The 16,535-nt window shown below is 36.6% G+C and overlaps 1 protein-coding gene across 1 annotated transcript in view; it reads left to right on the top strand.

The window, feature by feature from the left end:
* The window catches only part of LOC116175729 (glycogen debranching enzyme), a 33,613-nt gene that overhangs the window by 5,475 nt on the left and 11,603 nt on the right, over positions 1 to 16,535 (top strand). The window contains exons 3-15 of the mRNA XM_031493996.1: positions 189 to 2,326; positions 2,378 to 2,576; positions 8,585 to 8,719; positions 8,774 to 8,992; positions 9,041 to 9,276; positions 9,327 to 9,539; positions 9,594 to 9,788; positions 13,187 to 13,307; positions 13,364 to 13,496; positions 13,548 to 13,813; positions 14,064 to 14,225; positions 14,274 to 14,482; positions 14,535 to 14,738. Of these exons, the coding sequence (XP_031349856.1) occupies positions 189 to 2,326; positions 2,378 to 2,576; positions 8,585 to 8,719; positions 8,774 to 8,992; positions 9,041 to 9,276; positions 9,327 to 9,539; positions 9,594 to 9,788; positions 13,187 to 13,307; positions 13,364 to 13,496; positions 13,548 to 13,813; positions 14,064 to 14,225; positions 14,274 to 14,482; positions 14,535 to 14,738 (4,430 nt within the window). The remainder of the gene's footprint in view (positions 1 to 188; positions 2,327 to 2,377; positions 2,577 to 8,584; positions 8,720 to 8,773; positions 8,993 to 9,040; positions 9,277 to 9,326; positions 9,540 to 9,593; positions 9,789 to 13,186; positions 13,308 to 13,363; positions 13,497 to 13,547; positions 13,814 to 14,063; positions 14,226 to 14,273; positions 14,483 to 14,534; positions 14,739 to 16,535) is intronic.

Below are 16,535 nucleotides of genomic sequence, written 5' to 3'. Positions count from 1 at the left end.
AATAATTATAGCCGCTCTTTTAGTGCCTATAAAATTAAATTACTTAACCTCGATTTTTTAGTTTTATACACGCGCTTTTCAATCGAGATATGTAGTTGCTTTCACTCCCTTGTTTAATGTCTGTAGGTGGAGCGTGTACGTTTCAAAATGTCGTTAAGTTTTAACTAATCGCATCTTATTTTTAACAGATTTTCCATCGGCAGAAAACCGAAAAAGGGAAGAGCCCTTCCAGTTCATCGAATAGATCGCCAAAACCTCGGCCAAAACATAAAAAACCTAAAGACGATAAAAAGAACAAATCTGGAACGTCTCAGGGAACGCGAAAGGGGAACTTAGATGTAGATCTCCTGGTCGATAAGTTAGAACAAATAAAGAGGCAACCAGAAGGAGAACCAGAAAGTGAAATCCCAAAAACGAGCAAAGCGAAAAACAAAAAAGTTCGATCACCTGCTGAGGCAGTAGGCAGTAAAAAAGTAAAGGCCGAGGTAAAAGTCAAAGATTCACAGCAGAAAGAGACAGAGATCAAAGAAGATAAAGTAAAAGGAAAGAAGACAACTGAAAAATCTTCGATTGCCGACCGCACTGAAGCACAGGGTAAAGCAAATAATAAACCTACTAGTCCAGAAAAGGCGCAGAAAATAGAAAAGGTAAGCATTTCACCAAGCACAACACAACAGCATAACCGCCCAAGTAAGCACGATAACAAATTAGAAAATAAAAAAGATACCCCTAAAACTAATCCTGAACAAAAGGTTAACGTAAGTAAAACAAACAGTGACATAGCTAATGATAATATAAAAACACAGCATGAAGATAAAGTTGTTACTTCACAGAAAACTCTAAGAGAAAATAAACCTAAAACTGTTGAACCTAAAATACAAAAGGAAGAGAAGAGTATTGTTGGATCTCGAAAGACTCAAAAAGAAGACAAACTCATACAAGAACAGAAGGAAGGCAAAAGTGAAGTTGTAACCACTGAAGCTGTTAAGGAACGCGAAAGTCCATTAAAGGCACAGGTAGCTAAAGCTGTAGAAATCAAGCCAGTTGCATCGAAAGTTAATGTGGATGCAATAAAGGCTGTATCTGAAGACGCTGACAAGAAACCGGTGGAAAGTAAAAACAAAGGTTCTAAGAATCACCAGACCAAACCGAATATTAGCGAAGAGCCCCGAAGGAAAGCTGATACAAGTCCACAAAAGGTGCAGGATGTGCAGACTAATGCCGGAAATGCCAATGTAATTTCTCACAAGAATCAAAGTACAGACAACGTAAAAAAATCTAAAGATCTAAGTTTCCACGCTGTAAATACAGCAGGTTCTCAAAGAAAACAAAAAGCTGAAAGTCCCCTTGCTGAAAAGAAAGAGGGTAATGCCAACTTAATAAAGGATAGTAATAGTTATAATAATAAACAAGCTAAAGAATTAATTGGTCAGGCTGAGAAGAAAGACAGTCGCAAACACCAAGTCATTGTCAATGAAATAAAGGTTGAAAGGAAACCTCCCGTTGAAAAGAAAGAAAGCCAAAAGGTTATTGTTGATGAAGTAGAAGTGCAAGGTAAAGTTGACGCTAAGAAATCTGAAAACAAAGAAGATACGAGTAAAGTTATTGTCAATGAAATAAAGGTTCAAGAGAAAATTGAAGCAGAAACTAACATCAAAATCGCTGAAGAAATAAATTGTCAAACTGTTGAAGAAAACAAAACATCAGAAAGTATTCGAACAGCAAATGAAGATACAATTGTAAAGGGGACTATAAACGAAAGTGTTCAGAGTGATACGTCAATTAAAAGCGCTAAGGACGATCAAAGTACAGCTTCAGTAAAACATTCAGAAGATTATAGAAGTGAAACAATCTTGCCTACCCAAATTGTAGGTACTACAGTCCTCGACAATAAAGTGAACGGGCAAGTAGAAAACATAGGGTCTACTCATTCCGATCCGTTTTGCAATAAATCGGAGGATCCAGTGGGTGAACTAATCGAACTTGATAGTGAAGAATCCTGCTCGAACATGGGGGAGGTTACACAGGTGCGCGTTCTCACACTGAACGATGGCGAACATACAAATTCGACACTGTATCGTATGGAGAAGGGATGGATTCTGCAATTTCGGCTGGGTCCGTCGCTTTTCGGGCGCAAAGTTTCGCTCTACTGCAATTATCCTATCGCCAAAGACGGGAAGAGCTCGGAGTTTAATCGAAACCGCTACTTCATACTCCCGTTTAGACAGGACGAGGGCTGTAATTCCGCCGACGACACGGCCCTGTTCGCGGAGATTAGCGTGCAGTTAGCGGGAAGTTTCCATTATTATTTCGTTTACGAAAATGCGTAAGTAGGGTGCGCGCGGAGAGAGATCAAAAGGTAATGTAAGTATTTCAGATCGGAGTCGTGTCCCCAAGGATCGGGATACTTTCTTGTAGATCCCGTTTTGAGTTTCCCAGATGAAAAATTGCCGCTAAATTGTGTTCAATGTCAAACTGTGTTGGCCAAGTGTTTAGGTCCATTTTCAACTTGGGAAAATAAATTAAGGGTCGCTAAAGAATCTGGATATAATATGATCCATTTTACTCCAGTTCAGGTCAGTATTATTAATTGCTTATAATAATTGATATTGTTTGTATACTAAAATTATTGAGTTAGCGATTAAAAGAGGTATATGCAAGTAATCAATTAAACCGTGAAAGGGAGTTATCCATGTTGTTATACTAATTGAACGATTTGAGAGCATGGGGGGTCTGCTAGATGTTCTTCAATTGTTGATGATAAAACTATAATATCGTCCAGGTATGCTAAGACTAGATTATCTTTTGATTCAGACCGAAGGCGATCTATTAACCTGCTAAAAAGTTGAAGGTGAGTTCCTCAACCCAAACGGCATTCGCTTGAAACGAAAATTTCCGAAACATTACGTAAAATCAGTCTTATCGCGGTCTTCTTCCTTTATCAGAACCTGTTAATAACCGGACCCTAAGTGGAGCGTAGTCATATATTAGGTTTTCTTGGCGGCTTGCAACAGCTCATCGATGCGCGGTAACAGATAACGATCCTGGATCGTAACTGCGTTAATTTTCTGGTAATCGACACAGACGCAATAGGAATCGGTTTTTTTAGGGACGGATTGGTAACATAGTTCGCTCTTGTTTCGCACCGGTAGGAAACAAGGAAGAAAAATTCGCCATATTAAAAGACATGAACGATTAAGATGAGGCTTGGCCGCTAGTGTTACATGTGCGGCAGTTGCTTTGAATATAGCCAGGATTGCCACACCCTAAACAATTGATTTTTTGAGCATTCGCCGAGGAACTTGTGGTACTACTTGGGGCAGGATTTCCGCAGATGATTCTGATGGGCGTGCGAGATTGGTCAACTTCCGGCAGTCGGCTTTTGTATGACTAAAATTATGGCAATATTCGCGTTTTGGTCAAATCTATCTCCCTTGACGGGTAAGTCGGGCGTTTTCTATTTAAATTCCCTCCTAAAAAATGTCAAGGTCTAGTGTGATAAGTCCTGCTTCACGCTGCTCTTTCCCCTCCTTTGCCGCCGGAAAAGGCTGACGGTTAGTTGATCGCAAGTCCATTGTGATTTTTCGAACTGTTTGGTTAATTTAATTTTTTCATTGAGGTATATAGCAAAGAGGAAGTCCACGGGTGGACTCAGCTACTTTCTATTCCCAAGATAGTTTTAGTCATTAGAGGTGATGCCAAGCTCCGTCTAACTTCTAACTCAATATTATTGAAACTCGCAAATACACAATTTATAACAGCGCGAATTATTTATTACTTCGGTGTTGAAATTAAAACTGACTAAAATGCAATTCGATTCGCTTATATAGCAAACGCCTCTATTTCTCGAAAGATCTCGAACGCTCCCGAGTATTTTAAAATGTTCTCGAACAAACACCTCATATTTCCCGGAAAAATTGCGTCACATCCGCCTTTGGACTTTATCGCCGATGACTAATTTTTCATGGCGTCTCGATGTCTATCGAGATTTCTGGAATATTCGCTACACCATGTAGGTTTTTGCCTTCATCGAAAATGTTGTTACTTGCGACTTCTATGGCGCATAATCCCCTACTCAATTGTTACTGGTTCCTGGTGGTGTGTATGCATTGTGTGAAACGCTCATAATTGCTTTCTCCAGTAGTGGAATCGGGGCCTCACAATGTGTAGGCTGGAGATAGGTTTTCCTGCCACTTAAGAGTGTAATGCTATTATACTTATGTTAAGTTTGGTGTGTACTCCTTCCAGGTTCTACACTAACCTCACATACAAAATAGCACGGAAATAAAATCAACTTGATAACGTTTAAAAATGGCCACTGAATGGGTATTTCCTCCAAAAGCTAAACAGATCTCGTTTAAATATGAAATCGAAAAGTAGCACGTGATCAAACATCTAAGGCAGGGCCCCCTTACGTTAGTTGTGAAACACGCTATGACCTGAAGTATAGTAGAGAAGGAACACTAAATAAAACAATATAATGGCTTAACAGTATAATTCGTATTTTGCATAAGTGTTTGCATCACAGTGGTTCTCAAAGTGGGTGCTGCGGGACCTTGTGGTGCCGTAAGCACTTCATAAGAGTGCCGGGAAATTTTTAAATATTTACTTAAAATTACATAAATTAAAAAAGGAATTAAAATAATTATAAAAAATGAATATTCGTTTTTTATTACAATTCTGTTTTTTAGTTTCTATTTTATTTATTTCTATGGTTCATAATTCATTAATCAATCATATGCTGGTATTGCATTACATCAGACTTTCTTAATCTTATAACCTATATTTGGGGTGCATTAGGGTGGTATGGGCAATCGAAAACGTCCTATTTTGGTTTTGATCCGTAACCATCTTCAAGTTTGTTGAGGGTGTCAAAATTTTAAAAGAGTCGTAACGGCTTGAAAACATTTTTTTAAATTTTTTCCGCATACACTGGCCAAAATGGCTTAAAAAACTACAAAAAAAGTTCATTACAATTTTTTGTGAGTTCCTTTGTTTTTGAGAAGTTTTGAATTTATTGAAAAGTTAAACTATTTTTTTTATTTTTAAAATTTTTTTTTTCCAAAAGTATGCATCAGAGTGAAAAATGTCAATTATAAAAAAAGATGTGTCTACAAAAAAGGCTTCTACACTTTTTGCGTCGGGTTCAAAATAAAGGCGCTAGAGGGCATTTTCTATATGTTATACCAAAGATAATTGCAATTACTATTAAAAGTAGTCGGAACGTCAAGTCAGGAGTTTACCTGACAACTAGTTTTAAATGCTTTTGTGTTCAGAAATTTTTTTTGTAAAGACTTTTCATCCTTCATCTCTGTACTAACTGTAAAAAACCAAAAAAATAATAATACTTAGGGGTGCCGCGAATTTTGTTTAATAATTTTAGTGTGCCGCCAGACAAAAAAGTTTGAGAAACACTGGTCTATCGAGTCTATCGAATGAGCAATATTAAATTGATTGATAATATAGCATGATAAATATAAATCACATACATAAAACCTTATAAAAAAAAACAACTTGCACGTTGCAAAACAAAGAACGGTTGGGATACAAGCAGGTAATAAAAAAAGGTAGCTTACAACAGGTGATTCATCTTTGGTGCAATAAAACTCTTCTGTTAAAAGCAAAATGGAAAATTACATGGCCTTGTACGGCAAAATCAACATTTAAATCTACTGAATATGAGGAAATTAGTGGATTGCAACTCATACCGTACATATATTCCAAACCGAAGAGTTTGGTGTTAGCAGAGTCTGACCCCTCAGAAGGGTAACATGGGCCCTGGTTGTGGGAGTTTCCAGTCTATAGTTGCGAGTTAAGAACCTTTCCCAAATTGTTAATGCTGACAACGGAAATTAATTGCTAAAGTACGTCATCAGATATTGCAGACTTCCCCAATGTAGAGGAAAATAGTTTCGGCCCAGGTCACTGTGATTGAAGAAATTAAAATAAATGAGACTCATCATAAAACAGATTTATTGTCTTCTAGCGCTACTGCAGAATCTAACATTTGTTTCGAAATACATTTCAAATCTGAAATCTTGAGTCTGACAGAAAAAAGAACGAAAAGTTATTAAGGAACAACAAGGTGGAACACCCGAAAATCAAAGAAGAAAGTTACACGACTCGCACAAATGGACCCGACTCTACCCAATTGCTAAAGCACGGCGACGGGGAAAAGGCCAAAGACGAACTGCAAAAGGCCACGTGACAACACTTCTATTTAACACACTCCGCCTCCCCCCATCTTAGATTCCACTTCCTAATTCTTTAGTTACAATAAACAAATGTTATCTAAACGCGCACCTGCGACAAACATCTTAACTTATCTTATCTACGACCGGAGAAAAACACGAGATAAACTTTTAAAATATAACCGCAATAATTTTGAAACGTTCCTTAACCTATAACACGTATCATCTTTACGATTAAACAAACAAAACAAAAATTACTATAAACAAAAATTAAACATCGTCCGAACTACATAAATTAACACAACAATATGTTGACGTCCTAAACTCAGATTTTTGCGGAGCGATATGAGTTTTCTACTCCAAATACTTGGTTTTTTTATTTATTTTTATTTTTACAGAGCTTTACGTTTGTTTTTATTTATATCAGAATAAATTTGTATGTTTTATTATTTTCACGGAAGTGTAGAATTCTGAAGTTGTAGCGGAATACTAAGCAAAGCTTTGTTATAAAAAATTGGAAGAAAAGGACATCGTTAATTATAAACTTTCTCTGTCTTGCTCTCGTATTAATTGAATATGGGTACTCCAAGAGCTTGACCACAGTATAAATTTGTAACATAATCTTAAAAACCGGTACTTTACACGCGAAGTTCATAAAAAAATGGCGAACTCACACTAACTTTCATGTTCAGTGATTCAGAAACAATTTGATAGTATGAACCTAATGTCAAATGCCCGAGACTATGATATTTTATTACCAAGGTTTCAATCGCAGAATAAGGCCATCTCAAAATAGACAGAGGTTGCAAAAATGTCAGCCATTTTAGTGGAGCCTGGTGAGTGTATACCTTAGACCATATAGTACATGCACTGCTAATTGTAACGAAAATATGGTCAAGGACATCGCCTGGGTATGTGAGTTTCAGGGTAAACGAGCTTGTCCAAAGTTGTCCGATTAGATACGATGTGAGCTGTCAACCTATAAATTAACAAACGTCAATTAATTTATCGCCTAGATATGCAAAAAAAAGCAAAACTATTCTTATTTGTGGACGTATACAAGATAGTCAAGAGTATTTAAAGCTTCCCGTACTACGCGGTTACCATAAAAGCTACTCTTTACGCGATCCGAGTGGTGTTCATACGACTTTAGTTTACCCCGAGATTCACATACCCACGACTACAGTGCCCTCTATCCGTGACCACCCATTTTGTATTGAAAGCATAGGGCTAATAGCAGTTCATGTACTATGGTCTAAGGTGTATACCTACCGAACTTAACTCAATATAGTGTTTGTTTTTTTTTACAAACAAAACATTGGCCCGTATGAATAAAAGTAAGCAAATGCTTATACTTACAAAATTCAAAGTAAATACTCGTAAGTGCTCCTTCGCACTGGGCGACTTAGCAGCGCTTCTAAGCAGAAGGACAGGACGCAGTGCAGCGCTGCTAAACAGACCAGTATGAAGGGGCAGTTACGAGTATTTACTTTGAATTTTGCAAGTATAATCATTTGCTTACTTTTATTCATACGGCCCATTGTGTTCAAAATCTCTCAACGCTGTTTCGTTGAGCTCAAAAAGTAGCAATGATCAAGTGTTTTTTTTTAATTTTTTTGTATAGTTCATATAACATTAGAAAAAAATAAAGACAAAATCGGCAAATTTCGGTTTTACTGACATATCTTCGGAAATAATCGGAATTTTTTGGTTTTTCTTTAAATTACTCTTTAATTGCGCAACTTTTCTCTAATTTGCCAATCTTCGTATCTTCTATGGTTTCCAAGATCCCCATGATAGACATGCTTATGTTGGACACAGTGTATAAAACTTAATCCATGCAAATGGTCAAAATATTTTTCAGTAGTGTATATGTCGTAGTCTTTTAGTGAAATCAGTCATTTCACGAAACGCCTAGTCCGAGGCCTAGTCATTTAGTGAAACGCTGAAAATTTGTACGTGTGGGGTATTTTCCCTTCCCCTTCTAGATCGATAAGGATACCATTTATCGATCTCTAATGGGAAGGGAATCCAATCGCTTGGTCTTGGAAAGTAAACTGTTCCACAGTTTCATATAAATGACTAGACTTTTCATGAAATGTCCAATTTCATTAAACGGCTGCGACATATAGACCATAAAAATTTCCGATGGTAGCATGTACGTTTAGATACAGCACAAAAGTGTCCTATTGCACGGGATTTTATTTGCTAACAAAATAATTATTAAGCAACAGTTGAGACGAGGTTGAAAGATAACCACCAGTACAGGTTTTAAACGTAATTGATTTATTTGACTTATTGGATATCCAATCTCATTTCAACAATCAGTTTAGCGGTGTTAGAAAATGAATTTACCGAATTCGTAGATTATAATTATTGGACTTTTTATTTAGGAGCTAGGAAAATCTCACTCCGCGTACAGCCTTAGTGCGCAGCTAAAATTAAATCCCACTTTTAATGACAACGATAAGAAGCTCACTTTCGCCGACATCGAAAATTTCACGCAAAAGATGCGCACCGAGTGGAAGGTAAAAGTTTTTTTCTACCCCGTTCCTGTTACCTAATATTCTATTGACTTATAGGTATTATCCCTCTGCGATATTGTATTAAATCACACAGCGAACGAAACCGAATGGTTACAAGAACATCCCGAAAGTACTTACAATTGCCTAAATTGTCCATACATGAGGCCTGCCTACCTTTTAGACGCAACTCTACACCAATTTTCAATGGATGTCAAAAAAGGCGTTTACGAGAGCGAAGGTATACCTCCAGAAGTTTGCACTGAAGACCACATAAATGTAAGGGGATGCTAGCTCAATTCTAGTTCAGTTTAATATTCATTTTAGTCAATCCGTTACGCTTTATTTACGAAAGTGTTACCCGAAATCAAACTGCAGGAAATGTTCATTTGTAATGTGGGCAAATTGGTTAGCGAATTTTTGGATCTGGCACGTAAACATCCTTCAACAGCACAAATGAGAAATCAAGAGAGAGAAATAAAACTAATTCGAGACCCTTTATATCGACGCCTTTCGGCGACCGTCGATTTGGAGCTGGCAGTAGAATTATACAATGTGTATAGGTACATTTAATCCATTATCAGAGGCAGAAATTAAAACGAAAATGTTATAGATCAGACGCCTTCGATGAAGACACAAGGTTAAAACGTTGCGGGGAAGAATTTAAGCTTAAACTGGACGAGCTTAACCGAAATGTTGTAGATCAACTTAATGGTCACTTGCATGCGGCTGTCGAAAACTGTATTGCCGGTATTCGCTACTTTAGAGTACAAGCGGACGGCCCGAGGTTTGTTGAGATTAGCATCGACAAACCGTTAACATTCCGGTAAGTTGCGCGCGCTGCCCGTTGGTTTAATCCATACCATTGCATTCTAAACAGCTATTTTACCGATTACGGCAAACCCAAGTCCATTAAAGAGTTTGAAGAGGTAATGTACGGGCCAAATTCGAAGTATTTAATGGCTCATAATGGATGGGTTATGGACGCCGATCCTATGAAAAATTTCGCGGATTCAGACTCTGACGTCTACATTAGAAGAGAGTTGATTGCGTGGGGCGATAGTGTAAAGTTAAGGTATGTATAATTAATTATTTATCTTTTTATGGATTACGATAATACTAATTTAGTTATGGCAATGTTAAGGGCGTAATATTTCTCAACTTCAAAGTTCTACTGTATATTTGACTGACTTCTTCGTAAACTTCACAATTAAACAATACTGACTGTGTCTTCAAAAATCCTCGGTAACGACAAAACTGACCGTTTTGCAGACAAATACGCCCAAATAGGGCTACGTTTCAACGTCCAAAAAAACTCGATTGAGGTCTGCCACCCATAAGAGCCACGCTTAACGTACAGTGCGCTTATTTAAAACTTTTTCCCTTTCCATTTATTTCTTCCTCCTTCCGTTATAAAAATAACACGCCGCCTAAGAATAATTTACACCTGTGTTAAATTTCGGCCTTATCTTTAGACTAATGTTCTGTAGCGATAAGAAAACTTCTTATCAACGCCCGGAGACCAACATGAGATAAACTTTTATAAATGCTACACAAATAATTTCCAGATGTTTATGTATATTAACAGGTAATTTAAATTTATAATTGCAAAAACAACACATTTCAATAAAATCAAACATCGAATAATTAAATAATTATGATGCATCAACATTGTACTCGAATTTAACGAATATGGCAGAGATTGTGCTTAATCCTAAATTCCAACCAACATTTAACGTTAACAATAAATGAAATTCCCATACAGGGTGCCCCATCGTTATTATCTGTGCTGAAGCCAAATAAAACATTCACATGGCGTAGTTTACGCAACAATAAATTACTTGCTTAAATTTAATTGATTACAAGTGATGAAACATAACATAAAACATTATCATATTTAGTTATAGCATGTTAAAACGTGCTCTATGTAAATCTTATTACTGGCTTTTGCAAAATACGTTCAAAATATGCGTAGAAGGTTTTGTATGTAGTTTCAGGTAGACCAAATTTGCTCGTTAGTATAAGGTAACTCTTAAAGTGATAGAAAAAAATGGACCTCTCAGTCTCGCTGTATTTTTTTGAGATGTTGCAAACCAAACTGGCCAACAGTCTTTTGTTTTTGAGTTATGGACAAAAGTTGCATTTTTCGATTTTTAGATAAAAGCCTATAACTTTATTGTTTATTAAGTTATCGGAAATGTGTCTATCACAAACGTTTCTTTATAATAATTGTTTAATCGGCATTTTTCATTTTTTAAATCTAAAAAGGTAGCATATTAAATCCTTTTCAAAAATATAACACTAAAAAAATTCAGAAAAACTCAATATTGATTCAAAAAGAATTAAAAAACATTTTTGAAATTTGTGTGAATTTTTTTAATTCCTTTACTTTTTAAAAATATTTTTTTTTAATTTCTGGTGTTATATTTTTCAACAAAGAATTTGATATCCTATCTCTGTGGATTAAAATATATAGGGTGTTCCGAGAGAATATTTTCAAATTTTGATTTTACCATTTTAAGTTTGACCCAAAAGCAGCACAGGACGCATATATTACTTTTGATAGTATGTACTACCATTTATGGAGATACCCTATAATTGTCGAAAATGGGACACCGGAACGAGTTCATTTCTTTACATTGAATCTGCTGAAGCTGAGGCCTATTTGGCGGCTGACTCTGCGAAAACTGGCTAGTGTGTTTTTAGCCATAGAATGGGGCAAAGTATGTTGATAATGTCCATTGTATGTACGGTTCTCGCCAGAAGTAATGTCCCTCGATTATCTCATAATTAATATACCAGATCTCCTGTGCGGTTTGAGCTTTGCAAAATGAGGGAAGTTCTGAAGATTGAAAGTCTTGATAATTCAACGTTTTTTGCTTTCCCTATCAACTTCACAGAAAACGCGACACTAACGATAGTACGTCGGTAATACAGAAAACATCACAACATCCAACACGTATACACTGTGTCCAAAATAAGGACGTCTATCATGGGGATCTCCGAAACCATAGAAGATACGACGATGGTCAAATTAGGGAAAAGTTGCGCAATTAAACAATTATTATCATGCTTCAAAGAAAACGAAAAAATTCCGGCTACAAATGTGTCGATTTGGTTCTTATTTTTTTCAAACGTTCTAACGTCAAACAGATACAAAAAAATAAAAAACACTTTCTCATTCCACTTTTTGAGCTCTACAAGACACCGTTGAGAGATTTCCAATACAACGTTAGCATTTGGAGAAATCATCATCTTATATATGACCCGTCAAAAAAGTACACACTGTATTGAGTAGCATTTTTTTTACGAATACGATATAAGGGACGCAAAAAAACAAAAGTTGGACACTGTTGGTTTCAACAGGATGGTGCAACCAGGCACAACATCTTAATCGGGTGCAAATATTTATCAAACATATTTTCCATTTTCCAGGAAATTTGTACGATGGCGTTGTGCACGGATGCACCATCCTGTTGAACCCAACAGTTTCCAACTCTTGTTTTTTTTGTGTGCTATATATCATTCTATTCGTAATAAAAAATGCTACTCAATACAGTGTGTACTTTTTTACGGGCCATATAGAAAAATGAAGTTGGTAATGATTTTTCCAAAACAAAATGTGTTGTATTGAAAATGTGTTTAATAGAGAGTAGGAACCATTTTTTATACAGCCCCTCCCAATGGCAGAAGTAGTTTCCCTTCCCCTAAGTTTTAAAGGAAAATACATCTCAAATTTATTACAAGGACCAGCCAATGTGCATATTTTCTAAACAAACTCGAAATTGCACACAATGGCCCGTATGAATAAAAGTAAGCAAATGCTTATACTTGCAAAATTCAAAGTAAATACTCGTAACTGCCCCTTCATACTGGTCTGTTTAGCATGGTTTAGCAGCGCTGCACTGTGTCCTGTCCTTCTGCTTAGAAGCGCTGATAAGTCGCCCAGTGCGAAGGAGCACTTACGAGTATTTACTTTGACTTTTGCAAGTATAAGCATTTGCTTACTTTTATTCATACGGGCCATTGCCTAGGTATTGTATAGGTAACATATATACATAGAATATCAACGAGAGGAGATGTGAGGTATATGATCAGATGTATTTTTAATATACATAAGGGATACATACAATGTATGTGACACAGAATATCTATACTGGACTACTGGCCATAAATTACTTATATATAAATATAATAATGTATACAGGGTGGTCCTAGCGCGACGCAGCATAGGAATTTCAATGGTAATTTCTTTATAGTCAATACTAGCTCCCCTAATTATTACCATAACGAACCAAATAGCGAAAAAAGTAGAACAACAGCTCTTAAGATAAAGAACTAGTAGCGGCTCAACGAACGAGCGGACGGACGGACGGACAAAGTGGCCACAATATCGCATTTGTTTTTATTTTTGTGGAAATGCGCTAAAAACTGATATTTAATGGAGTAATCACATCTTATTCTGATTTACAGATTTGGTGATAAACCAGAGGATTCGCCTTTCCTGTGGAACCATATGAAGGAATATGTGGAACTGACAGCAAAAGTGTTTGATGGTGTACGATTAGACAACTGCCATTCCACTCCTATACCTGTAAGTCTTGACTGCTACAACCGGTAAATGTTTTTCTAAAATGTTTATCTGTGCAGGTAGCAGAATACTTATTGGATTGTGCTCGACGGGTGAGACCCGACCTGTACGTTGTAGCCGAACTGTTTACCAACTCGGACCACACTGATAACATTTTCGTCAATCGACTAGGGATTACGTCATTAATTCGAGGTAACTGTACAAATTTTTTTAATGAAATGTTTACATCAAAAATATGAACAGAGGCTATGTCGGCTTGGGATTCGCACGAAGAGGGCCGTTTAGTTTATCGCTACGGTGGTGAACCTGTGGGCGCCTTTTTCCAACCGTACTTCAGACCATTAGTTCCGTCTGTCGCGCATGCTTTATTTTTGGATTTAACTCACGACAATCCGTCTCCTGTCGATAAACGGTCTGTGTTTGATTTATTACCAAGTTCGGCTCTGGTTAATATGGCCTGTTGCGCTAGTGGTTCAAGTCGAGGTTATGACGAACTTGTAAACCATCACGTGAGTAATGAAATTCGTGTCTTTTTTTTTTAGGAACGTTTTGCATCTTCTGAGAAACTCATTAAACATTTCACGCATCACATTATCACATTTTAAGAACAAGAAGAAAAATAAAAACCAAAAGTGTTCTATTTCAAAAATGATATGTTGTTGAACACCTCAATTGTTTGATGTCAGAGTGTGATCCAAAGTTGCTAATTTATTCTTGTAGCTCTAATTGGAAAAATACTTACTATGTATGACTTTATAGATCCATGTCGTTGACGAACGACGCCAATATACTGAATGGACAAACGATATGAGTTTGGCAAAACAAAACTCAAAGTATGTGTCATTTAATTCTGGCATTATATCTGCGAAACGGGCCCTTAACGACCTCCATTACAAGTTGGGCAAAGAAAATTTCAGTCAGGTTAGGACACTTTTTTTGGGTTGCTAATAGCTCGCAATTCTCATGTAGGTTTATGTCGATCAAGTTGATGAAGATATTGTAACAGTAACTCGTCATTGTCCAGACACGCATGAAAGCGTAATTCTTGTAGCGTTCACTGCGTTTCGTCATCCTAACGCGAATGCCGCAGTTACACAGCGATCAATTAAATCGCTAGTCGTAGAAGGAAATTTAGATGAAATCATTCTTGAAGCTACCTTGAATCATGACGGCGTCAAGTAAGAAACGTGTCTTTTGTTTGAATCAGAATTTGACTGTCTTCTCTTTCAGCCAAGGAGGATCGAAGTACTCTTCACCAGAATGTTTTATCAAGGATGGCGAATGGATTAATGGGCTGCTCGAGTATGAAGTCGATATTAAGCAACATATTCAACTGGTTAATTCTGATGTATTTGAACTGGGACAAACAGATAATCCGAACATTACCAAGCTAAACTTTAAGAATTTCAAACCAGGAAGTGTGGTAGCTATTAAGTATGAACCCAATTGCATAAAATCCTGCAAATATACCGTCGTTTTCTACATCTTTCTGTGTTCAAAGGAAAGTAATCAATCAATAAGCCTGAAATAAAAATAGGCACTCAGGGTCAGAGTACACATACCACGCAACAAGCGATTTATTGAAACAATTAATTAAAGAAATCTTAATTACCTTCAAGGGTTAATAATCCAAAACATCTGGTTAATTGCGCTTTCTATAATTGATGCACAAACACATACAAAAAGCATCTGATGTTGCTTCTAGAACTTCATTTTTTACTTTAATTGCACTTGAAGCTCAATTTAGATGACACTGGGTTCGTTCGAATTACTGTTGGAAAATCGCCCTTTAAAGGGTAAGAAACCCTTCCCATAAGCGATAAACGCTCGAACGACAACACTCTGAATAACTTTTTCGTAAGCGTGGGAGACCTATTAGGAGACCAGTCAAAAGATATATAATTCGTACTAAACTTTAGTAAGTCTTTAGCCCTTTGGACGGAGCTGTTACGTTTGGTATAATAGTTTTGCCTTGTCTCTTGACTAAAATTGTCCTCCATTATGCTTCCAACCATTCTTTCTATTGACTTTCATTTCCCACCGTTACATGTGCAATTCCACATACCGGTTGGGGTATAAAAAGGTAAGTATCAACCTTTTCTGACTAGTCTGTTGACCATTTCATTACCCTTAATGGGCAGTCTGTATGGGCAGCCGTGTCAGCTTTATGTTATTATTTTCCAAAAGCTGGCTCAGGTTACGAATACACTCGCAGCACCTATCAGAATTCACTTCTTACGTCCCAAGAGCTTTTAACGCCTTCTAGAAACTTTCTTGTTCCCAAGGTTACTCTGTATCAACATGTGGACCCAGGCATTAATACCATACATCTGTCTCCCTTCGCTCTATACAGGGTGTGTTTTTTTGGAGCTTTGGTTAAACGTTTCTGGGAAAGTAAAATAGGTAGGTTTTTGAAAATCTGTACTTAGGAGTTATTCTGAAGGCCGAATCGATGTAAAATATTTTCAAAATGGCCGCACTACCGGAAACACCGGAAGTAGATGGTAACTTCGTTATTTTAAATGGCAACCCCTATTTTTTATTGCATTTTTGGATTCTACGTGAAATTTCAGTTCTTTTGATACCCACATGTCGATATCTGCCATTTATGGTTTTTAAGTTATTTTGACTTGATGAAAAAAAATGGCGGATGTAGATGGTACCTTGATAATTGATTACTTGAAAAAGGTTATAGTCATGGCAACCCATTTTTATCAGTACATAGAGAATGAATAGGGCTTTCTTTTAATGTACCTAAAAAAAAGTTAAGTTGCGTACGACCGCACCTATGGAGATCCAAATTTAAGAAACTTCAAAGACTGAAAACTCAGTTTTTTTAATGGAATGACCATGTTCTTACTATTGCATGAGATAGAGAATCGAAATTGGCATATTTCGATATTACATGTTCCTATAGCTATCTTTAACAGTTTCTGATTTATTCCCATTTAATTGAATTGATGCCATTTTTTTCGCATTTTCTTTTTAGTAGTTGGCCATGATTTTATAACAATCGAATTTTAAACAAATCAAGGAAAGGATTCTTTAATGTCATTGCTAAATAATTCATTAATTATTTATTATTCATTTATTAAGGATATAGGACGGAAAATTTTGGAGTAATCTAGAGAGAGTCGTTCAACTGAATCTCTTAAACAACGTATAAGTCTGGGAATTCAGCGAGGTAATGCGATATCTGTTCTAGCAACAATTCCATACCAAAAATGTTTC

The sequence above is a fragment of the Photinus pyralis genome, unplaced genomic scaffold, assembly GCF_008802855.1.
Source record: "Photinus pyralis isolate 1611_PpyrPB1 unplaced genomic scaffold, Ppyr1.3 Ppyr1.4_LG7, whole genome shotgun sequence".
NCBI lineage: Eukaryota > Metazoa > Arthropoda > Insecta > Coleoptera > Lampyridae > Photinus > Photinus pyralis.
The sequence above is the reverse complement of the archived record's forward strand: the minus strand, read 5'-3'. Positions and strand labels throughout refer to the sequence as shown.